The sequence below is a fragment of the Mobula hypostoma genome, chromosome 4 (assembly GCF_963921235.1).
Source record: "Mobula hypostoma chromosome 4, sMobHyp1.1, whole genome shotgun sequence".
NCBI lineage: Eukaryota > Metazoa > Chordata > Chondrichthyes > Myliobatiformes > Myliobatidae > Mobula > Mobula hypostoma.
In genome coordinates, this window is record NC_086100.1 from 149,657,215 (window position 1) to 149,682,033 (window position 24,819).

At 40.6% G+C, this 24,819-nt stretch overlaps 2 protein-coding genes across 2 annotated transcripts in view; one reads left to right on the forward strand and one right to left on the reverse strand.

Annotated features, from left to right (window-relative positions):
• The window catches only part of LOC134345667 (limbin-like), a 313,316-nt gene that overhangs the window by 282,217 nt on the left and 6,280 nt on the right, over positions 1-24,819 (forward strand). The window lies entirely within an intron of this gene.
• LOC134345670 (serine/threonine-protein kinase 32B-like) overlaps positions 1-24,819 on the reverse strand; it is a 329,201-nt gene that overhangs the window by 23,606 nt on the left and 280,776 nt on the right. Inside the window, exons 8-9 of the mRNA XM_063046706.1 lie at positions 8,145-8,261; positions 2,595-2,720 (exon numbers count right to left, since the gene is read on the reverse strand). Coding sequence (XP_062902776.1) covers positions 2,595-2,720; positions 8,145-8,261 — 243 coding nt within the window. The remainder of the gene's footprint in view (positions 1-2,594; positions 2,721-8,144; positions 8,262-24,819) is intronic.

Consider the following 24,819-nt stretch of genomic DNA (forward strand, 5'->3'; position numbering starts at 1 on the left):
TTCTCCCTCTGTCCCTCTGACGATACCCATTGCCCATCCTCTGGGTCCCCCCCCCCTTGTCTTTCTCCCCGGACCTCCTGTCCCATGATTCTCTCATATCCCCTTTGCCAATCACCTGTCCAGCTCTTGGCTCCATCCCTCCCCCTCCTGTCTTCTCCTATCATTTTGGATCTCCCCCTCCCCCTCCCACTTTCAAATCTCTTACTAACTCTTCCTTCAGTTAGTCCTGACGAAGGGTCTCGGCCTGAAACGTCGACTGTACCTCTTCCTAGAGATGCTGCCTGGCCTGCTGTGTTCACCAGCAACTTTGATGTGTGTTGCTTGAATTTCCATCATCCGCAGAATTCCTGTTGTTTATGTCTCATCAGCAGTTAGAGATGAAGAGATCGAGAGTGAGCAGAAAGCCAGAGTGGGATGTCCAAGAAGAGGCGGATGGTTGAAGGTGGAAGAAGGGAGTCATTGGTGGGGGTGGGGGGAGGTGGAGAATCTTTGCCAAAGCAGTAGGCTCAGTGATGGAAGTGGCAGAAGAATAGCTCAGCATCATGACAGGAGTGGAATTCGTTGAGGTGCGAGCTAAGGTCAGGCCTTTTCTGAGGTCAGAACGTTCCGCCTCAGGGATAGGAGGGAGGGGGTGGCGTCAGGGGTTTAGAGGGTTGGAGGGATCTTCAACAATAACTTTGGGGGGGGGGGGTTCTGAAAGCCAAAGGTAATGGGCCCTGGCAAAAGTTTCGCATGTATTATAAGGTATAAAAAATTAATTGCTACAGTTGCTGGGTGTCTGAAATGTCTGAATCCCGCAGCAGGTTAGTCAATGTACTTAAAGAAAAAAAGAGAAGTTTCTACACTTGAATATCATGAGAACACAAAAAGCAGGAACACAAATGACAGGAAAGGTCAATAAATTTAGTTGAGATATTGAGTCCATAGTGATCATATTTCATCTGCTCAGTCGTTCACTAAGATCATGATTGACACATTATTCCAACTTCAATATATTGATCATCTCCCATAACCCTTGATTTTTTGGGATCCAAATATCTATTTGCCTCAGCTTTGAGGATAGTTAATGATCGAGAATCCACAGTTCTTTGGAAGAGGGGATTCTAATGATACACAACCTTCCAAAAGATGAAATTCTTCCTCGTTGCTGTCTTCACATTCCCTAGATCAAAGGTGTGTAATTTCTCATAAGACTCCTTCTGAATTATTATTGTTTCAATTGATAATTGCAACAGGATACTGAGGACCATTTATAAGGAATATTTTAATGCATGTTTATTAAGTCATTTAGTGCCTGTATTAGAAACATAGAAAACATACAGCACAATACAGGCCCTTCGGCCCACAATGTTGTGCTGAACATGTACTTACTTTAGAAATTACCTAGGGTTACCCATAGCCCTCTATTTTTCTAAGCTCCATGTACCTCTCTAGGAGTCTCTTAAAAGACCGTATCTTATCCACCTCCACCGCTGTTGCCAGCAGCCCATTCCATGCACTCACCACTTTCTGCGTAAAAAAAACTTACCCCTGACATCTCTTCTGTACCTACTTCCAACACCTTAAAACTGTGCCCTCTCGTGTTAGCCATTTCAGCCCTGGGAAAAAGCCTCTGACTAGCCACATGATCAATGCCTCTCATGATCTTATACACCTCTATCAGGTGTATAAGATTATACTAGCAAATAGGAAAGCAATCGGAATATTTTAAATGGTTTTTCACCAATATCTTCAATTGCAACTTTTGTCCATAGAATTGCTTTTTAGTGACGTTTTACATAGTGCATGCAAACTGCCAGAAAGGAACGAGAAACTAGAAAGGAACTACCAAACACCTTATCCTTTAAGCGTAACAGGTAATGTGTCTCATCATCACCTAGATTGGAGACTATTAATTATAAAGAGAGGATTGAGAAACTAGGATTGTTTTCTGAAGAGCATCAGAGGCTCAGAAGAGATCTGCTAGAGGAACTTAAGATCACAATAGGCAGAGAAAGACTTTTACCCATTATTGTAATGTCAGATACTAAAGGGATTTAAGAAGAGAGGGGAAAAGTTTAAAAGAGATTTGAAAAGGAAAGTGTCTTTACACAGAGTGTGGTACATACAAAAGCAGTTTTTAAGAGGCATCTAGACCAAAACTTTAACTGACATGGAATAGAGAGATATAATAGAGACACTGTTGGCAGGCAGATGGTACAGTTTATTTTGGCATCATGGTTGACAGAGGCATGACAGGCTGAAGGACCTATTGCCATGCTATACTATTCTACTACCTTCTATTCATTTGGTGATTCCTCCCTCACACAACTTACAGTGCTGCTAATTCTGGAATTTTAAAATGTATTTGGGAAAAGTTTGCTTTGAGTCATTTGTGCTCAGTATGCACAAAATGCTCTGCTACTAGTTGTACATTCAGTTCTGTTGATTTCTATTGGTTTTTGCAAGTGAGTCCAATGACCGAAGGAAAATCTCTCCCCCACTGTTTCAGGCAGTGATCATCAGCCTTATTAAGTGTGACAATTAACCCAAGTACAGGAATAAATTAATGAAATCAAAACTGATTATCTTTTGCCTTCATTTTTTAAACTCACATTAGGAATAAAACCAGGAGTGAGATTCTTCTCCAGAACAGCATCCCAATTCACATCAGCCAAGTATGGAGAATTCTGAATGTCCTTGAGACTTGACAGGCGATACTCAGGCTCTTTCATGAGAAGCTAAAGTGACATGAAATACAGTATTTTAACACTGTATTCTTGTGCTGATTGATAAAACAGTCACTAATACATAGAAAAGCACAGAAGTTTCTAAGATTAAATATTTTCCCAGTAATTAGTAGTAACTTGCAACATAGGAGTACATGGTCAATCTAGTCCAGAGAATGGCAAATCATATTCCACCTTCGTTGATGCATTCAAATTCTGTTTGAAAATAAATCTGGAAATAAGAAACTTTGATTGCTGTTTGAAAATAAATCTGGAAATAAGAAACTTTGATTGCTGATTAATTTCCTCTCAAGAAGGTCTCACTAAGGGAGGTCTATGTATGATTATGGTCTTATATTCACGTGGGTGCCTTAATCACCTTGTAATTCACTCAATAATAGCAAACAAAAAAAGCATACCACCAACTTTTCAGAATGAATAGAACTGAAAAAACAAATTCTGTCCATGTCAGAACTTCTGACATTGCAATGAAAAGCATCAACAAAGCATTAAAACATTAAACCATTACTCTAGTATAATGATTGCTGGAATTTTCACAAGAAGGCCTTGTATTTGACAAAAGGCATGATGAAATTTGCTCACAATGAATGGCTAGCTCAAATTGAAGAAGAGTTAACCAACTTCAATATCCGCATCCAATCCTCCGTCATAAAAGTCAAATTAAGTTCCTTTTCCCAATCCTGTTTAATCTTAGACAAAGGACGCTTATCCCATTGTAATAGTAAATTATAAGTTCTTCCAACAGAACCCTTAATCAAAGGATTCATACTCATAATAGTTTCTAACAGGTCAGCCTCCATATGTAAGGGAAATTACTTAAATATTTTGTAAAAAATGTCTAACTTGAAGGTATTGCAGTAAGTGTGAGTATGAAAGAGAATATTTATCAATTAATTGTTCCAAGGACATCAATCTATCTTCTTTAAATAAATCCAAAAAAGAAATAATACTTTTATTTTTCCAAAGTAGAAAAATTGGATCACTCAAAGAAGGCTTAAAAAAGTAATTTCGGTAAATTAAACTACAAAGTTTAAATTTTTTTAAGATTAAAAAAATTGCAGAACTGGAGCCAAATTTGTAAAGAATACTTAATCACAGGATATAAGTTCAAATTAACAACTTTACCTAGTTGCATAGGTAAAGGAGCCCCCAATAACGAGGTTAAATAAAACTGTTTTACAACTTTTAGTTCCAGGTCTACCCAAATTGGCCGATCACTCTTATCAACCCAGTATAACCAAAAAGATATATATCGCAGATTAACAGCCCAATAATACATTCTAAAATTAGGCAAAGCAAGACCTCCATCCTTTTTCAAATTTTGTAAATGACATTTACTAATTCTTGGTCTTTTATTATTCCAAATAAAAGATAAAATAATAGAATCAATCCGATCAAAAAACTTCCTAGTCAAAAAAACAGGAATATTCTGAAATAAATATAAAAATTTCGGTAGAATCATCATTTTAACTATATGAATACGACCAACAAGTGAAAATGTAAGTGGACTCCATCTACTAAATAAATACTTCATAGAGTCTACTAAGGGAACAAAATTAGCTTTATCAAGATCCTTATATTTTTCAGTAATTACAATACCTAAATATCTAAAAGAGACTGAAACTTTAAAATGAGTATTATCGTATATAGAAACAGAACCAATTTAAAATTGTACATCACTACCATTTGACAAAGGAGAGACTTTCTAAAATCTTTTCTAATGTTGATAGTCATTGTGATAGATGTAAAACTGAGATAGCTACACTGACACACATGTTTTGGTCTTGTTCTATATTGGAACAGTTCTGGAAGTCGGTTTTCTCAACAATTTCTAAAGCACTTAAAATTAATTTACAACCTAATAAATTAACTGTGCTTTTTAGAATAGTTCCTCAAAATATTCATGGTATTTCTGTGTCTGACCAGCATGTTATTGCATTTGTTACATTGATAGCTAGGAGCGCCATTTTGTTGAAGTGGAAGGATACATCAGCTCCCACTTTGTCACAATGGTTTTCTCAAGTGATGCTATGTCTTAGTTTGGAGAAAATTAGAAGTCGAACCTTTGAACCTTTATTTGATTTTGAGAAAAGATGGGGCTCATTTGCTCGTTATTATCATTTGAGTTAATTGATATAATTTTTCCATGATCTAACTGTAAATTCTTTTAGTATATTTTCTTTTCTTACTGGCGGTTTGATGTTTATTTTTAGAAGCTTTTTGTATGACGCATGGCTCCGGGGTTGTACACCTAATGGGTTCTCTTTTTTTTCTCACTTTTCTGCTCAGTAGGTTTTTTTTGTTATCACAAAATTTTGTTTTCAATCTTTAAGATCATGGGTTTTTTTGAGGCATTGTAAGTGTTGTTACTGCGATGTACTCATGTTATTTTTCCTATATATACAATAAAAAGATTTGAAAAGAAAGAAAGAAAGAAATCTGCTCACAAAGTACAGGGTGTTTTTGTTGGATAGATTTAATCTCCCATCATTAATTGCTGTCAGCTACAGTAAAATTCCAAAAACGTGGTATCCAGTAGTTTGATATTTGGCTCACTTTAGTCCTCAGCATGAGTCTGGAGATTAGAATGCAGCCTGGTTTTTCAGCCAGTCCTGGGTTGGAATACCAATGGTCAGGAATGTGAGAAGGATTGCAGCCAGTGTTGGGAATCAGAGTGCCTTTATATTGGTAATTGGTTTATCATTTTCACATGCACTGAGACACTTTGAAGCTTTTGTTTTCATGCCATAGACGGATCATTCCATAGATAAGTACATTGAGGTAGTACAACAAATAAACAGAAAGCAGAATATAATGCTACTTCATAGAGAAAGTGCAGTGCAATTATACTCTTATAGCGCAAGGGTCATGCTGAGTTATAGTCAAGGTTGATCAAGAGTTCATCTATAGCATATAAGACGGCTGTTAAAGAGGCTTGTAATTGTGGAACAGAAGCTGTCCTTGGGTATGATGGTACAGGTTCTCAAGCTTGTGTGTATCTTTTGCTCAATGGGGAGGGGGAGGAGAGAGTATGACTGGGATGGGAGGGGTCCCTCAATATGTTGGCTGCTTTCCTGAGGTACCATTTCACAAACTGAAACTCACTGGGTTCAATTTCCTGCTTTCTTTAAACTCATTGGGTTTATTTAAAAATTATTATACTACCATGTGTTGTGTGTTTAAAACAAAATCAAAATAAAATTGTTTTGAGCAGTTATCAGACCAAATTGCAAAAGACTGCAAAATCTGCTGGTCTAGCAGAAAGGGTGATTTATTCTCAGAATTTTTCTGTACCTTCTGTGGGGCAGCAATGGTAAACCCATCAAACCAGCTGGGCAGCCATGGCATCATAGAGCAATGTAGCATGGATACAGGTCCTTCAGCCCAATGAGTTCATGGCAACCATTGTACTCATCCAGCTAGTCTCAATTTCCTGTACTGAAAATCGCCTCATACTTACCTATACTGAAATCCACTGCAACTCCTCAACCCACTTCCCTAATTAATCAAAACTCCGCTGTAACCATTTTCACCATCAACATCTAATTTTGTGTCTTTCACAAACTTACTGATCAAACCCTGTGAATCAGCATCCAAGTATTTGTGTAATTAATGAATAACAAGGATCCCAACATCCACCCCTGGGGCACACCAGCACTAGTCTTTGGACTCCATTCTGAGAAACAAACCACAACCACCATCACCACCACTTGCATCCCATCCCGAAGCCAGTTTTGCATCGACCTGACAGGCTACTCATGGATTCCATGGACCTAACCTTCCAAACCAGCCTACCACGTGGGACCTTGTTGAAGGCCTTGCTAAAGTCCAAATAGACAACATTCACCACCCTACCCTCACTGTCCTTTTAGTTACCTCTTGAAAAAAATCTCTAAAAGTCTTGTCGAGCAAAACTTTCCTTGCACTAAACCATGCTGACTCCTCCTATTCAGATTCTATCTATTCAAATGCTGGCAGATCCTGCCCTTCCAGTGAATTCCCACTACTGATGTCAGCCTGACTAGCCTGTAGTTCCCTGGCTCATCCTTGCTACCCTTCTTAAACAATGGAACCACATTAGCTGTCTTCCAGTCTTTGAGAGTTTTTCTGGTGGCTAACGATGAAGTGAATATCTCCTCGAGGGCCTTCAACACAACTTTCCGATGTACTTGTCTATCCTCTTTGTGAGCTACCAGGCATCTAACCAATTTCAATTGCTATGAAATCACAAGAAATCAATGGTGCATTTGCTTTTTTTTTTGTGGCAACTCTGAGGTACAACTTTGTGATTGATATTAATTTTCTTGGTACTTGAAGTATGCATTAGAAGGGTTTGGTGGTGGTAGTGAGGGGGGAGATTAAGAAAAGAATGCTGGGGCCCAGGTATCAGGCCAGCCTCAAAAGAAATTCCACTGACCTCAAGGTAAAGCAACAGAAAGAGGCTTGTGGAAAATGCGTTGTAAGTAAGGGTACGTGTCTAAAACACAAGGTGCCGTGACCCTTGTGTACCACGAAGATACATTTTAGTTTTCAATCACTCACTCAGAGAATACATTTTGTCTTAGGGTGTTGGGATGGTGTGGGTTGATTCACTCTCAGTTTCTTCTTGCCCATAGACACCTGCTAATAGCCATTTCTAGCTTCCCCAGTTTACAGCTCTCATTATTGTTATGGAAAATACCTTCCATAAGCATTTAAAATGATGGCCACTACAGTTGGAGTGGTGAAGTTAGATGCTCCATTCTTAAGGACATGAGGGGAAAATTGTTTAACACAGTGAGTGAATTAAGGTCCGAATGCATAACTAAGTGTTATTGAGGAAAATCGAATCATGATATTCAAACGGGAAATAGGGTTATACTTGAAAGTAAAATAGTTACAAGTGTATGGAAATAAGGTGGTAAGAGAAGGGCTAGCTGTATTTCTTTTGGATCAAGATGACGTTAAAATATAGGACTAGAACTAGGCCAGTGATTTCCAACAGATGCTGTACTGCCCCCCAAGGGGGTGGTTACATATCCTAAGGGAGCATTGGAGGAAATAGAAGTTGTCAGGGGGCATTTAAGATTCTTGGAGGGAGGCACCCTAACTTGAGATACAAGACCTGACTGACTGTTAGTAGAGCAGGCACTTCCAAAAAAAAAGAATGAGGCACTAGAACACAGGAAGAACCATAGCTCTGCAGGCAGTGAGCACTTGTCATCATAACATATCTGAAACTTGGCAATCTCATCCAAACAGGAATTATTGGGGGATGCATAAATTAGCAACCAGGATACCCCACAGATCCCCTTGACCCACAGTAAGTCAACTTGAAGTAGCTTAGGGTGTCACGATCAGTTTTTCTGACTCTGTCTCTGAGTATGGTTACAAGAGTAAGAGAGCATGCCATGACCTTTTCTTTCCATTCTTTACCTTTTTTACTAATGCCACCAGTCCTTTAGACCATGAGGAGGAGCAGTGGATTTTCTCTCTGGTGATCATGTGGAATATTTCTTCCACTGGAGTGTTGGAGTGAATCTCGTATGGTCTCTGTAAGACAAAATATAACAGAAATGAATATTGATTACCTTGAATTCTCTTCAGTAAATGTCAGAAACCTTTACTGATAATGTCAGTTCAATCTCATGCCCTCTCCTTTCGCTCCTGATTTCCTCCTTAAGAGTATTCCTAATCTATTTATAGCCCTCAAGGGTTTCACTTGTCTACAACCTTTTAAAAACAATGTATGCTTCATTCTTTTCCTTGACCAGAGCCTCAATGACCCTTGTCAGCTAAGGTTTCCTAAACTTGCTTTCATCCTAACAGAAATATGCTGCTCCTGGACAATGATATCACCATCTCAAATGACTCCCACTTGCCATTCATCCTTTCCCTTCAGACAGGCTCATCCAACCGACCTCAGCTAGATCTTGCCTATTTCTACCAAAATTAGCCATAACCTATGGAATTGAACTATCCTTTTCTATCATTATCTTTAAAATAATAGAATTACAGTCAAGTACCATGCTCCCTGACTGCCACTTCAGTTACTTGCCCTTCCTAGCTCCCTAAGAGGAGCCCATCTGCACCCTCCTGAGTAGGGCCCTCTGTGTATTGACTCAGAAACTTTCCCGGACACATTTCACAAATTTCACCTCATCCATGGCCTTAACATTCTGGGAGGCCCGATCAATACTAGTGTAATTAAAGTCCCCTACTAACACAACCCCATTATCCTTACAACCCTGAACAATTCTTCAATACACTTGCTTTTTAAGTTCCCAATGATTGTTGGGGGCGCGGTGGGGGGCGGGGGGGCGGGGGGGCGGGGAGGCTCTACAGTACAGCCCATTAGTATAATACCCATTGGCTTCACTGGACAATCCCCCAGGACGTCACCTCTAGGTCCTGCTGTTGTCCTCTATAAGACAACACCCCTTCCTTGCTTACTTGTAGCATCTTGGAATATTGAGCTGCCTGTCCTGCCCTTCTCTCAGGAATGTTTCTGCTATGGCTATAACATCTCAGTCCTCAGAGCCAGTCCATGGCCTGAGTTCGTATGCCTTACCTATGCAATACAGTAAATGCATTTTAACTGTGGATTTCTCTCCCAGCCTTTACTGTGCTGCTGGCTATCCAGATTACTAAGTTTGTTCTCATTGGCTCCTGCTGAGAGTCCTGCCCTACTATCAATATAGTTTAAACTCTCCTGTGTAACACTAGCAAATTTCCTTCCAGGAATATTGGTCGCTTTCTAGTTCAAGTGCAACCCATCCCTCTTGTACAGCTGCTCCTACCCCACAAGAGATCCCAATAGTCTAATAACCTGAATCCCTGCTCCTCGCACCAGCTCCTCAACCACAAATCCATTTGGCTTATTGTAATTCTACCCTCTATGGCATGTGACACTGGGAGTAATCCAGAGATCACTAACCTTGAGGTCCTGCTTCTTAACTTCCATCATAACTCCCACACTCATTCTGCGGGACACCGTCCCTTGTTCTACCCATGTTATTTGTATCAACATGTACAACAACTTCTGGCTGTTCACCTGCCCTCTCAGGAAGTTTCTGTAGCTGCTCTATCAAATCCTTCATCCTGGCACCTGGGAGGCAATACACCAGCAAGGTATCTCTTCTGCAGCTTCCTCTGCAACAATTTTTAAGGCAGAGTAGATACTTGATAATCAAGAGGGTGAAAACTGCTAGTAAAATAAAACATGAAGCTGAATTTATGATTAGATCATCCATAATCTTGTGAGAGTGTTGAACATATTGAGGGCCCAAGTGGCATAATCCTACTTATAATGAAACACAATTTAAGATATGGAAATTTACAGGTTATAGCCAAACCCTAGCTGGAGGTGTGGGATTTGAACTTGCATTTCTGGATCAGTTGATCAGGACTTTGAATGCTCACTTGTGAATTTACCTGTGCTATTATACTCACTTTTGAGTATTTTGTCTGAAGATGCAGTACATCTGGTAGATTGAACTTCTAAGAATACAAATGAATCAAGTATGTTTTTCCAGCAATTTTGATTAGTATATCAGATTTCCACAATTCACAGTTTTTAAACAATCTTTTCTTTATATTTTATGGCCTAAACTATAATTAGATGTTTCTGGATACTCTTAGGAGCAAGATTTAATCTGTTTGTTCTTTTGAGTGAAATGGTACATGTGTGGTTGTGCATTGTGTAAAATCTATATTATTTTCTTATTATAATGAAGTTGTGCTACACAGACTGACCAACACAAAAAACTGAACACTGAGCTGGAAATACAATCACTGCCCTGGGAGAATTGTGTTGGGATATAGCAACAGGAGTCAAGCTGGCAAACCAGAGGCAAACCAGATATACTGTATATGTACACAAGTAAAAATGTAAATCTCAATGCGACCAGGGCTAAAATGAACCTGACCCAGTTTCAAGGACATCAGGGGTATTAAATCAGATTCTGGAAGCCATTGTCTGAGGAGGTGGTGGAGGCAGAGACTTGCAATATATTTAAGAAGCATCTACAAAGCACTTGAATCACCAAGACATCAAGAACAACAGATCAAGTGCTGGTGAATGGGATTTGTATCAATTGGTCCTTAATCAGCATGATGAGGATGGGCTGAAAGGACCATTTCTGAGCTCTATGTCGCTATATCTCCATGTTGTAACGTATTAATATCTGATCTGAATCTTCACAGTTAAGTCATTGCTTTGGGTTGGGTAGCCAAATTCCGGACGGAACACCTGGCAGATCATCACAGAAGCATCGAGAGAATTTCACAAATTTAACATGGTCAGACTGACTGCTTCTTACTGCTTTGGAGAAACTGTTTACACAACAGTTTTGGAGTCAATGTATGGGAACTAGACTCCCTGCAAACCTTTAACACTTGGTGTGATTTTTTTTTTAAAAAAAGAGAATCATAATCAGATTTATTATCACTGGCATATATTGTGAAATTTGTTGTTTTGTGGCAGCAGTAGGTGGCAATACATATTAATAAGAACAAAATCTAAATTACCGTAAGAAATATACTGTATATAAAAATTAAATTAAATAAGTGCAAAGAGAGAGCAAAAAAGAAAAAAGTGTGTTCATTGTCCATTCAGAAATCTGATGGAGAGAAAGAAACTATTTGTCAAACAGTTTGTAGAGTGTGTAGACTGCTTTGTGTTATTGTGTGCATTTGCAAATAAAGAGAGGCTAACAAAACATGTTTTATTAAAAGTAGTAATGCTTAACTAAATTATAATGTTGCAAATCACAGTAATACATACAGTATGCACTACACTGCTTTCTCTTTAAAATGGAAATAAACTCATGCAATGAATTTAACTATTTAACATGTGATTCTAAGAAATTATCGGAAAGGAGAGTTGTACATCCAACCACTTATGAATTCACTCAAACTTTTATTCTCTGCTCACTCTTCGTTGCAAGTTGCACTTGCTGCTTCTGAATCATTCACATCAGGTACCAGTAATCACTGTACATCACTTTCCCAGGGAGATCACATACATATCCGATCTCATATCCTGTTGTGCAGCTGTCACATCAACATAACTGACTTTATGGCTTAGAATACATTATAATATGTAAGCTGGAGCACTATTTTCTTGGTTCGCATGTACAGTATGACTAAACAAAACACTGCCCATAGTCTAATAACTCTTGGTAATAATGACATAGTTACAATACCTCCTATGGAATACATCCCATCTGATAAATCTGGCACCATGAACTCTATTGCAACAATCTCCTCTCTGGTTGCTCTCCAGGTTTCTACCTCTGATATCACACATTCCATTCTGATTCCCAAACTGACTGTAGACAAAAGAGGGTCCACTTTCTTGCTATCACTTCTGAAGTCACATAGTCACCTTCTTCTGGACTACCTTCAAATTTGATGTGAATGTTAACCAAACACGAGGAAATGTTTGCCAACTATTCTGTCTCATGCCCTAAACCATGATGCAGTGCTCTCTTATACTTCATTCACCATTCTGTAAAAGGAAGAGTCCTGTAGACGTAGAGACTTCTGCTGAGCTTGCTTACTTTGCCAGATCCAAACAACATTTGTTCATTACAGCAACTTATACTTAGCCTGTTTTATAACTGAATTCCCATTACTCCTGTGAACTGGCTCTCTTATGTTCAGCTGTCAGATTTTAGCCATTCTGAATTCCTGCCTACCAGGTTTGTGAATAATCCTATTATTTTGAAATTGTCAGAGCACTGCCAATACACTCGACTCAGAGTATATTGTCTTATATTGAACCTATACTTGGAAAACCTATTCCTTTGGGACAATCAGCTTGGTTCAATTTTATGAACAATTTATTACATTCTTCTATAGATTTGCTTCTCAATCTCAAGGATATATTAGCAAATGTTTCTGTAATTGAGGCCTTCCACTTTAACACTTCTCAATATCTGCATACCAGAAGATCAACATTCACTGGAAAAATAAACAGCTTGAATCTGAGACTCTCAAAACATGCCTTCCAGTTGTGTTCTATGTCTCTAAGTTAATATTGTCTATTGCAAACCTGTTTTTGGAGATATCAGGCTCCCATTTCTGCAATTCGAAAATTCTCTTCTGTAAGTGAAACTCACAGGAAAATCTTTGCAAATCATTGAGAGTCCTAATGAAGGGTCTCAACCCAAAATATTGACTGTTCATTCCTCTTGATAGATACTGCCTGACACGCTGAGTTCCTCCAGCATTTTGTGCTTGTTCCTCTGGATTTCCAGCATCTGCAGAATCTCTTGTGTTTATGATTTGGAAGTCATGGTTTTCCTCTTGGAGGCCACTTCACCAAGCACCTACACTCCGTCCACCAGAAAAAGTGGGATATCCCAGTGGCCATCCATTTTAATCCCACTTCCCATTCCTATTCTGACACGTCAGTCCATGGCCTCCTCTACTATCGCAATAGGCCACACTCATGTTGGAGGAGCAACACCTTATATTCCATCTGGGTAGCCTCCAACCTGATGGCATGAACAACAATTTCTTGAACTTCCGGTAATGCCCACAACCCTCAGCATTCCCCAAACCCATTTCACTTTCTCATATTTTCTCCTTACCTGTCCATCACCTCCCTCTGGTGCTTCTCCCCCTTTTCTTTCCTCCATGGCTTTCTGCCCTCTCCTATCAGACTCCAGCCCTGTATCTCTTTCACCATTCAACCTTCCAGCTTTTTACTTCACCACCCTCCCCTGCCCCAGTTTCATTTATCACCTTCTGTTTCTTCCTCTCCTTCCCCACCTTCTTATTTTAACTCCTCATCATTATTTTTCTCCAGTCCTACTGAAGGGTCTCAGCCCGAAACGTCAGTTGTACTGTTTTCCATAGATACTGCCTGGCCTGCTGAGTTCCTCCAGAATTCTGTGTGTTCTGCTTGGATTTTCAGCATCTACAGATTTTCTCTTGTTTGTGATTCGATTACCTCCCCAGAGGAAGGTCTCATATTCATTGCTTGCATTTATTTGCTTTCCAAATTCCCTTGCTAAATCCATTTACATTGGTACAGATGCATTATCAACTTCATTTTGGTCAGAATATATACCTGCCTGTATTGTGCTGCCTGAAATCAATATACTAGCACCCAGTTTTGAAATTCCCTCACTATAAAAGTAGCCATTTACCTATTCTTTACTATAAGTGTCCATTTAAACTACAGCATGTAATTATTTTCTGCCAGAATCTGCTCAAGGACGCCACCGTCCAAACCCATCAGAACAGTATTCTACTTGGATGGATCTAAAGCCGTCCAAAGTGTGAGTGGATGTTTCTTTCTACCTAAACTGATGTCCTTTTCAGAACATAAACTCTTAATCTGAAAAACTTCATCAAACCTATTCTCATGATTGCTGCTACATACTCATAGCCTATAACGATAATAGGCTACTGGACCCATCCATCTCTATCAGTGGTCCAACAGTTTAGCTGCTCCCCAAATAAAGTGGAAGGTCTCTTCTGCATTCTAACCCGACAATATTTTGCTCCAGCTCAGTGGAACAAAGCTGAGAAATTTCAGTTGTACTTCCTGGCCAATGAAAGAATGACTTTCTGTCACACTGTCATTGATTGAAGAAGCTACTGCTTTTCAATCAAGTTTTTGTTCAAGTTTAGTTTATTGTCATTCAACCATACACATGTATACCACCAAATAAAACAATGTTCCTCTGGATCAAGGTGTCCATAAATGTACTGTTCCAATCATTCGCCTCTGGTGTGCGAAATTCCTTTTCCTATCCCTTCAATTTTGTAGTGGACAGAGAGGCAGGCTATTAAGACGTGCATTGGGATCTGGACCAACTGGTAAAATGGGCTGAGGAACATCAGGTGGAACTTGATGCTCCCAAGTGTGAGGTGTTGCACTTTGGGAGGACAAACCAAGGTAGGATTTACACAGTGATCAGAGGAATCTGGGAATATAGATCCATAATTCCTTACACAGGTAGATAGGGTTGTAATGGCCCTAATGGCCTTCATATCGAATTACTACGTACAGGAGTTGGGATGTAATGTTGAAATTGTATAAGGCCTAATTTGGAGTATTGTGAGCAGTTTTGGTCACCCACCTACAGGAAAGATATCAATAAGATTGAAGGATTACAGAGAAAAATTTACAAGGATTTGCCAGGACTTGAGGATCTGAGTTATAGGGAAAGGTTGATTATATTAGCACTTTATTACTTGTAGTGCAGGAGAAGGAGAGAAGGTTTGATAGAGGTATATAAAGTTATGAGAGGTATAAAAAGGAAAATTCAAGTAGGTTTTTTTCCACTGAGGTTGGGTGAGATTAGAACTAGAGGTCATAGGTTAAGGGAGGAAGGTGAAATTTTAAAGAGGAACGTGAGGAGGATCTTCTTCACTCATAGGATGGTGAGAGTGTGGAATAAACTGCCAGTGTAAGTGATGGTTGAGGCTTTGATTTCAACATTTAAGAGAAATTTGGCTAAGTACATGGATGGAAGCCATTTGAGGGTGATGGTACAGGTGCAGATTGATGGGACTAGGCAGAATAATAGTTTGGCATGGACTAGATGGACTGAAGGGCTTGCTTCTGTGCTGTAATGCTCTATCTAATTTCACCACATGTAGGGCTGTACTTTTTTGTCCAAAGGACATAGCCCTCTTTATTGGTCAACATTTTCTTGCATCTCCATCCAATATGTCCCACTTTGTGACAAAAAGTGGCACCTAACCATCTTGAATGGCATTCTGGGACCATTCCCATAATATCCATGGCAAATGACTTACTGGTTTCCTGCTGAACCTACCTGTGGCATCCATGTGACTCAGCTGCAAAGAAGACCACACTGCTATTGCTGTTTCTATGAGTTTGTTCTCTGCTTGGTTTGACTGAAATGGCATCATGTTTTAAAGTGCCATCTCTATACTAAAGGCCATCCTAAAACACTCTCTTTAACAAAAGATTTACCTTATTAAGTGGTTCTGCTTGATTTCTCTCCTTCACCAACCTGACCCCCATTGAGCAACCTCACAGTGAACAATCTAAGAATATTTGGGAATTGCTCCATTTCAGAATCAGAATCAGATTTATTATCACTGGCATGTGACATGAAATTTGTTAACTTAGCAGCAGCAGTTCAATGCAATACATAATCTAGAAGAGAAAAAATAAAGTAAGTAAATCAATTACAGTATATGTATAAAAAACTGCAAAAAACAGAAATACTGTATATTAAAAAAAAGTGAGGTAGTGTCCACGGGTTCAATGTCCATTTAGGATTCGGATGGCAGAGGGGAAGAAGCTGTTCCTGAACTGCTGAGTGTGTGCCTTCAGGCTTCTGTACCTCCTAACTGTTGGTGACTGTGAGAAAAGGGCATGCCCTGATTGCTGGAGGTCCTTAATAATGGACGCTGCCTTTCTGAGACAGTGCTCCCTGAAGATGTCCTGGGTACTTTGTAGGCTAATACCCAAGATGGAGCTGACTAGATTAACAACCTTCTGCAGCTTCTTTCAGTTTCGTGCAGTAGCCCCTCCATACCAGACAGTGATGCAGCCTGTCAGAATGCTCTCCACAGTACATCTCTTGAAGTTTTTGAGTGTATTTGTTGACATGCCAAATCTTCTCAAACTCCTAGTGAAGTATAGCTGCTGTCTTGCTTTCTTTATAGCTACATCGATATGTTGGGACCAGGTTAGATCCTCAGAGATCTTGACACCCAGAAACTTAAAACTGCTCACTCTCTCCACTTCTGATCTCTCTATGACAGGATTCCCCAACCTTTTTTGCACCGCGGACCGGTTTAATATTGACAATATTCTTGCGGACCGGCCAAAGGGGGTAGGGGGGTTGTTAATCACGACCGGAATCTAGGTGATAAGTCAACTATAAGTCACTTATAAGTGGCTAATACAGTCAATTTCGTTTCTAAAAGGGTTTATCTTACAAATTTAATATTAAACACACAGCGCATATTTTCCACGCATGAATATAGTGATGTCAATTATAAGTCGCTTTTAAGTCAATAGCATCATAGCATTTTAAGTAGCGTTTGGATATTAAACACACAGCGCATATTTTCCTTGTATGAATGTATAAAATCATTGCAACACACCAATATCGCTGAATCAGTGGGAGCCTGCAACAAGACGGTCCCACCGAGGGGTGATGGGAGATAGCGATTCTCGAAGGGGGTTCCTTATGTCCAATCTATTCCGCAATTTAGTTTTCATTGCAGGAAATTCTGCTTCGCAGAGATATGATGTTGGAAGTGGAAGCAATGTTTTCAGTGCTTCCGTGGCTATCTCAGGATATTCAGCCTTGACTTTGATCCAGAATGCCAGCAGAAATGTTATGTCAAACATCCTTTGCGGCCTACCGTCATTTGCAAGCTCGAGGAGTTGATCTTCTTCCCGCCCTGACATGGATGATTCACCGGGGACATTCACAAATGGATTTACGGACCCATTCCTTTGCATGTCTTGGGTCATTTGCGGTTGGGAAGTAACGCCCGAATTCTGCCGACAGCGAAGATAGGTGATCGCGCACCAGCTGTGAGAAGGATGGTGCAGCCTCAGTGTCTCCCAAATCCCAGCTAATGTTGGGAACATGTCAAATATGCCCATCCACTCGCTGTCTCCACAGATCCAGTTTGGCTTTGGAAGCAGACACTTCATCTGCCAACTTGAAGACAGTTATCGTTCTCCCTTGAAGTGACAAATTGAGTTCATTGAGCAGGTTGAAGATGTCACACAGATAAGGGAGTTTTACTATCCACTCCTCGTCACTGAAGTGTGCTGCCAGTGGTGACTTTTCTCCTGAAAGAAATCTCTGTAGCTGCTCTCTTATCTCAAAATCCCTGGCCACGGATCTCCCCCTTGATCGATTCTCCTTGAAGCTGTGGTAGCTGAAAGAGAAACCTGTGCCATCTTGTTAGCTGCAGTTTCTCCCAACAGTTCACGGCACATGTCCTTGGCAGTAGGCAGAATCAATTCTTCACCAACAGCGAAAGGCTTCTTAGCCTTAGCAATACGACTAGCCACTAAGTACGACACTCTCAGAGCAGCAGCATTTGTGGAGGTGGTGGCTCTCAGCATTTGCTTCTGTCCCGCTTGCTCATGTTTTTTCCGCTCAAAATACTCAACGGGTTTGTCTTTAAGTGCAGGGTGCTTGGACTCAAGGTGCCGAAGCAGTTTTGAGGGCTTCGTTCCCTCATTAGACAGCTTATCTCCACATATCACACACAGGGGGCTTGGAGCGTGCAGTCACCGGTCGCAATAAAGCCATATTTTATGTACAGCTCGTTGTATTTTCTGTTGAAGGAATCTTTCTTTTTTTTTATTTGCAGTCTCGGCCTCAGCTGTCTCTGCATTATCATCATTGTTAGGCCTTTTATGTCCCCTACCTCCTCCTCCAAAGAAACCCTCAAGCGATGATTGTTTTTTCACTCTTCGAGTAGTTATAGGTTAATGACCAACTGATGATCTTGTGTGGGTAATGACCTTGCATGCGTTCAAGTTTAACAGTGGGCGTGACAGGGAATGAAGAAAGGTGCAGCTGACTCATATCGTTTCATATCGCCAAATCATATTTTTTCCTTGCGGCCAGTAGCATATGCTTTGTGGCCCAGTCCCGGTCCACGGCCTGGTGGTTGGGGACCACTGCTCTAGGAAGATTGGTATGTGTTCCTTCGTTTTACTCTTCCTGAAGTCCACAATCAACTCTTTTATCTTACTGGCGGTGAGTGCCAGTTGGTTTGCACAGGTTTTCATTGCCCTACCAGGTGGAGTGTTCAAGGATATCTGCAATCGCTTTGAGTGGATGGTCATGGGCAGAATCAACTCCTATCCAAGAACCTGGACCCAGTGCAATTTGCCTATCACATCAGGTCTACAGCAGATGCAATCTCACTGGCTCTCTGCTCGGCCTTGGATCACCTGAACAATAGCAATACCTATGTCAGACTGCTGTTTATTGTTTGCAGCTTGGCATTCAATACAATCCTAGTCTCATTTCTAATCAACAAGCTCCAAAACCTGGGCCTCTGTGCCTCCCTCTGCAATTGGATCCTTGACTTCCTCATCAAAAGACCATAGTGCGGATCAGAAGTAAAATATCCTCCTCGCTGACAATCAACACTGATGCACTTCAAGGATACGTGCTTAGCCCACTGCTCTACTCTCTCTACTCACTTGACTGTGTGCTCAAATGCAATCTATAAATTTGTCGATGATACAACTATTGTTGGTAGAAATTCAGATGGTAATGAGGTGTACTGTATATTTAAAAAAATAAAAATAAAATAAGATCAATCGGCTGGTTGAATAGCGATCCAACAATAACCTTGCACTCAATGTCAGTAAGTCCAAGGAACTGATAGTGAACTTCAGGAAGGTGAAGTCAAGGGAACACACAACAGTCCGCATTAAGGGACCAGCAGCAGAAAGAGTAGCAGTCTTAAGTTCCTGGTGTCAACATCTCTGAAGATTTATCCTGGGTTAAACATATTGATATAAGAAGGATGACAGCGACTACATTTCATTACGAGTTTGAGGAGACTTGATATATCACCAAAGACTCTCGCAAATTTTTACTGGCGCACCGTGGAAAGCATCTTAACTAGTTGGGTCACGTTCTAATATGGAGGGGCCAATGCACAGGATCTAAAAAAGCTGCAGAAAGTTGTAAACTCAGCCAGCTCCATCCAAACCTTCCCAGCATTAAGGACACCTTCAAAAGTTGACGCCTCAAAAAGGTGGCATACATCATGAAGAACCCCCATCACACTGACCTGCCCCTGTCTAAATGCTACCATCAAGGATCGGGTACAGGAGTCTGAAGACACACAATGAACGTTTCAGGAACTGCTTCTTCCCCTCTGCCATCAGATTGCTGAATGGATGATGAACTCATGTACATTACTTCACAGCTTTCTTTTGCCCTCTTTTTGCACTATATATAGTAATTATATATAATAATTCTAATTTATAGTTTTTTATTATGTATTGCAACGTACTCCCACAAAACAGGAAATTTCATGACAAAACACAACAGTAAAAAAAACACAATAAATATAAATACACAAGAGAGTTAATATAGATTGATTGCATGTCCATAAAGTGATACTAGGCACAGCAGTGTTGGTACACAAGGGGAATGACATGAAATGATATAGTAGTGGCAGTGAGTGGTTTGATGGAATGAGTTAGTGGAAGGGGGTGTTGATCAGACTTATTGCTTGGGGAAAGTAATTATTTGAGTCTCGTGTTCCTGACGTAGCCTCCTCCCTGATGGGAGTGGGACAGACAGTCCATGAGCAGGGTGGACGGGATTCTTCAAGACGCTGCTGGAATTTTAAAACAGCTGTCTGTCTATATGTCCTTGATAGTGGATAGACTGGTGCTGGTGATGCATTAAGCAGTTTTGACAACCCGTTGCAGAGCCTTCTTATCTGCCGCAGTGCAGTTTCTATTACACGCTGTGATACAGCACATTGGGATTCTCTGTTCTGCGCATCTGTAGAAGTTCGTGAGTATTGATGTGCATAGTCTAGCTTTCATCAGCCTCGTCATTAAGTAGAGGTGTTGTTGAGCTTTCTTGATTCTCTAGCATGTGTTCTGGGGCCACTAGAGATTGTGCAACATGTGACTCCCAGGAGTTTGAAACTGCCTGCAGTTCCCATAACTGCATCGCCGATGTAAAGAGGGGAGTGAGTGGTTTGAGTTCCCCTGAACTCCATACCTATCTCCTTCGTCTTGTTGACATTAAGGAAGATGATAGTTGCCTGGGACCCAGGCCTCGATCTCTTCAGCCTCCTCTCTGTTAGCCATCTCATCGTTGTTGGTGATGAGCCCCACCACCACTTGAGAAACCAACAATATTCATACCTGCAAGTGTAGAATTTCAGATGCAGAAGTTTAGCTCTGTAAGGCTTTGAGTTACAAATCAAATACTGGTAGGATTGCTTAGCAGGGAAAACAATTTCTGTGGAGACAGAAATACCATGTCTGTTTTACTTGTGACACTTGATCAAATTCTGGTGTTCAGCTGAGTGCAAAAATCAAGAGTATTGGCTTCTTAATTACACATTTACTATATTCTATGCCCCTAATTCAACATGAATTGGAACATAGCAACTAGGAGAAGGAGCCCCTTTAACCTGTTACACTATTCAATAAATTCATAGCTGATCTTTGATCTCAGCTCTATTTTACTGCATTGTTCTCATCTCTCGATTCCTCTCATACTTAGAAATCTATCGATCTCTGACCATAAGAACACAAGACAATGGAGCAAAGTTAGGCCATTTGGGCCATTGAGCCTCCTTTGCCATTCCATCATGGCTGATTTATTATCCCTCTCCACCTCATTCTCCTGCCTTCTCCCCATAATATTTGGCACTCTGACTAATCAAGAACCGCTTTAAATATACTCAATGACTTGGCTTCCACAGCTGTCCGTGGCAATGAATTCCATTCTGGCTAAGGAAATTCCTTCTCATCTCTATTATAATTCATAGACCGTGCCTTCTAATCCTAGACTCCCCTATTTGAAACATCCTCTCCACATCCACTGTATCTATGCCTTTCAATATTCAGTAGGTCGCAATGAGAACACCCACCCACCCCATTCTTCTAAACTCCATTGAGTACAGGCCCAGATCCATCAAACACTTCTCATATGTTAATCCTCTCATTCCTGGGATCATTCTCGTGAACTTCCTCTTAACCACCTCCAATGACAGAACACACATCCTTTCCTAGATAAGGGGCCCAAAATTGTTCACAATCCTCTGTGCAGCCTTACTATTGCCTTATAAAGCCTCTGCATTATATTCTTGCTATTTTCATCCTCTTGAAATGAATGCTAACATTGCATTTGCATTTCTTACCACCAACTCAGCCTGCAAGTTAAACTTTCAGATGTCCTGCATAAAGACTCCCAAGTCTCTTTGCACCTTTGAATTATGAATTTGCTCTGTGTTTGAAAAATAGTCTTTACCTTCCTTACACTGTATTCCATCTGCAACTTCTTTGCTCATTCTTCTAATCTCTTCACGTCCTCCAGACTCGCTGCTTCCTCAGCGCTACTTCCCCTTTAGCTATTGTTGTATCTTCCACAAGCTTGGCCACATAGCCATCAATGACATATATATGTGAAGAGAAGACTCTAACACTGACCCCTGCAGAATACCACTAGTCTTCAGCAGCCAACCAGAAAAAGCCCTCTTTATTCCTACTCCTTGCCTCTGTTTTGAATTATTGCAATGACTAAGCTTCCACAGTCCAAGGGAAGACAATTCCAAATATTCATTCATATTCTGCCTGAAGAAATTTCTCTTCGCCTCAGTCTCAAGTATCAAATTCCTTATTTTGAGGATGTAACCCTTAGTTCCAGACTCCATTGCCAGAGTAAATATCCTCCCTACACCCAGTCTGTCAATGCACTTTCTTATTTTTGAATTTGTACGACTGCTTTCTCAGCCTTGTCCTACATATTTTTGGAAATGCGTTTGCTATTAGGTTTCTTCATTGTATGAATAGATAGTCTTGTACTTTGAATAATGCCTCTCCTGCTGCTTGTTAATGATCATTTTTCCCTTTACAGTATTTCCACACATTCTGCTGTGTCTCAGTGCCAATTCACTATCTTTGTGTCTCATTTGTCTCTTCAAATACTTGTACTTCAGGGACTATCAGTGAAATCCCCTCAGAACTTCCTGCGAGTCTTTTGTCATTTAAATGCCAGCAGCTCAGCTGGACGATTTCTCCCACAGTCCAGCTGTTTGGCTCAAACACTTGCTCAGCTTCCAAAGGCATAAATCCAGCCCATTTGTATTTACAGCTGATGCTAGCGAGGCATTGATCGACACTTCCTACTTGCACACTTTATTTATTTTTGCGTTTTTGATTTACTTTCCTTCCTCTCCAGGTATTACAACTAAGTTTTTACAGGGATGTTTCCTGGACTAGAGGGCCTGAGTTATAGGGAGACGTTGGCCAGGTTAGTTCTTTATTCTTTGGAATGTAGGAGAATATGGGGCAGCCTTATAGAAGAGTTTAAAGTTATGAGACGCAACGATAAAGTGCACGGTAACAGACTTTTCTGCAAGTTAGAGAATTCCAAAACTCGTGGCATAGGTTTAAGACAAGAGGAGAAAGATTTAAAAGGGAATTTAGGGACAACATGTTCATGCAGTGAGTAGTGAGCGGTGCCAGAAGAAATGGCCGTGGCAGGTACAATGGTATCATTTAAAAAGCCCTTGGAAAGGTACATAGGGGAGTGGAGCTTAGAGGGATGTGGGCCATGGGAAATTGGGACTAGCTGAGTGGGCAACATGGTCGGCATGGACAGGTTGGACTGAGAGGTTTGTGTCCTTGCTGGACTGCTCTATAACTTATGGCTCTAAGTTACTGCTCTGTGGCCATAAGACTGTTCTGCATCACCATCTGTCATTCGAGAGAAAATCTCAATCAATTAAAATTTAGCCATCGCTCCATGAAATTACTTTGAATACTCGATTTATGTTTGTTGATTTCAGGAAAGCTGGGATTGCTCTGTATTTAGACAGTCAATTAGGTTTGTATTTACCTAGAACCCTTCAGATGGGATTATACAGACTGAATGTGGGGAGGGTATGTACCCTGACTGAGGGATCTAAAACAAGGTACTTTATACTTTATTGTCACCAAACAATTGATACTAGAACGTACAATCATCACAGCGATATTTGATTCTGCACTTCCCACTCCCTGGATTACAAATCGATAGTAAATATTAAAAATTTAAATCATAAATCATAAATAGAAAATAGAAAAATGGGAACTAAGGTAGTGCAAAAAAACCGAGAGGCAGGTCCAGATATTTGGAGGGTACGGCCCAAATCCTGGCCAGGATCCGTTCAGCAGTCTTATCACAGTTGGAAAGAAGCTGTTCCCAAATCCAGCCGTACGAGTCTTCTAGCTCCTGAGCCTTCTCCCGGAGGGAAGAGGGACGAAAAGTGTGTTGGCTGGGTGGGTCGTGTCCTTGATTACCCTGGCAGCACTGCTCCGACAGCGTACGGTGTAAAGTGAGTCCAAGGACGGAAGATTGGTTTATGTGATGTGCTGCGCCGTGTTCACGATCTTCTGTAGCTTCTTTCAGTCTTGGACAGGACAACTTCCATACCAGGTTGTGCTGCACCCTAGAAGAATGCTTTTTACGGTGCATCTATAAAAATTAGTGAGGGTTTTAGGGGACAGGCCAAATTTCTTTAGTTTTCTCAGGAAATAAAGGCACTGGTGGGCCTTCTTGACAGTGAACTCTGTTTGGTTGGACCAAGTCAGGTCATTTGTGATATTGACCCCGAGGAACTTAAAGCTTTTGACCTGTTCCACTTGCGCACCACCGATGTAAGTGTGGTCGTGCGGTCTGCTACTCCTTCTGAAGTCAACAACCAATTCCTTCGTCTTGCTGGCGTTGAGGGATAGGTTATTGTCTTCGCACCATGTCACCAGGTTCTTAATTTCCTCTCTGTACTCAAACTCATCATTACCCGAGGTACATATTCAAGTTGCAAGGCAAAATATTTAGGACCAAGATGAGGGGAAACTCCCCCACCCACAGGTCGGTGAACCAGTAGAATGTTCTACTTCAGAGGGCTATAAAGGCTAAATAAAAGAATATAACATTTTAAGAAGGAGATAAATAAAATTTATTGAGTTATAGTGAAAGAGCGAGAGTTATGAGGAAAGAACAAGAACGTGGTTTGAGATAAATACTCAGACATGAATATATTGACCAGCAGAACAGGCTTGAAGGATACATGGTCCCCACTTACAGATACCATCTGTATCTGTAGGCTTGGGCTTCCCAGGTCAAGATTAACTTCAATGTTAGATTCATGCTGAGTGACAGTCAGTGATACAGGAAATCTTGGCCTTTCCATGTAGGTGTACCCAAAAGCAGATATCTGAGATGCTCAGAAGGTCAATGCCAGCTCCTCTGAATGCTAGGTTTGTAGCTGGACCCACCATTGAACCCATCAGTTGAGCACTTTGAGGGGAAGAACTACATCCAGCTATGGGGGCCTGGTGCAAGATTGACAACCCTATTCACCTGCCACATGGAAAGAGGAAAGA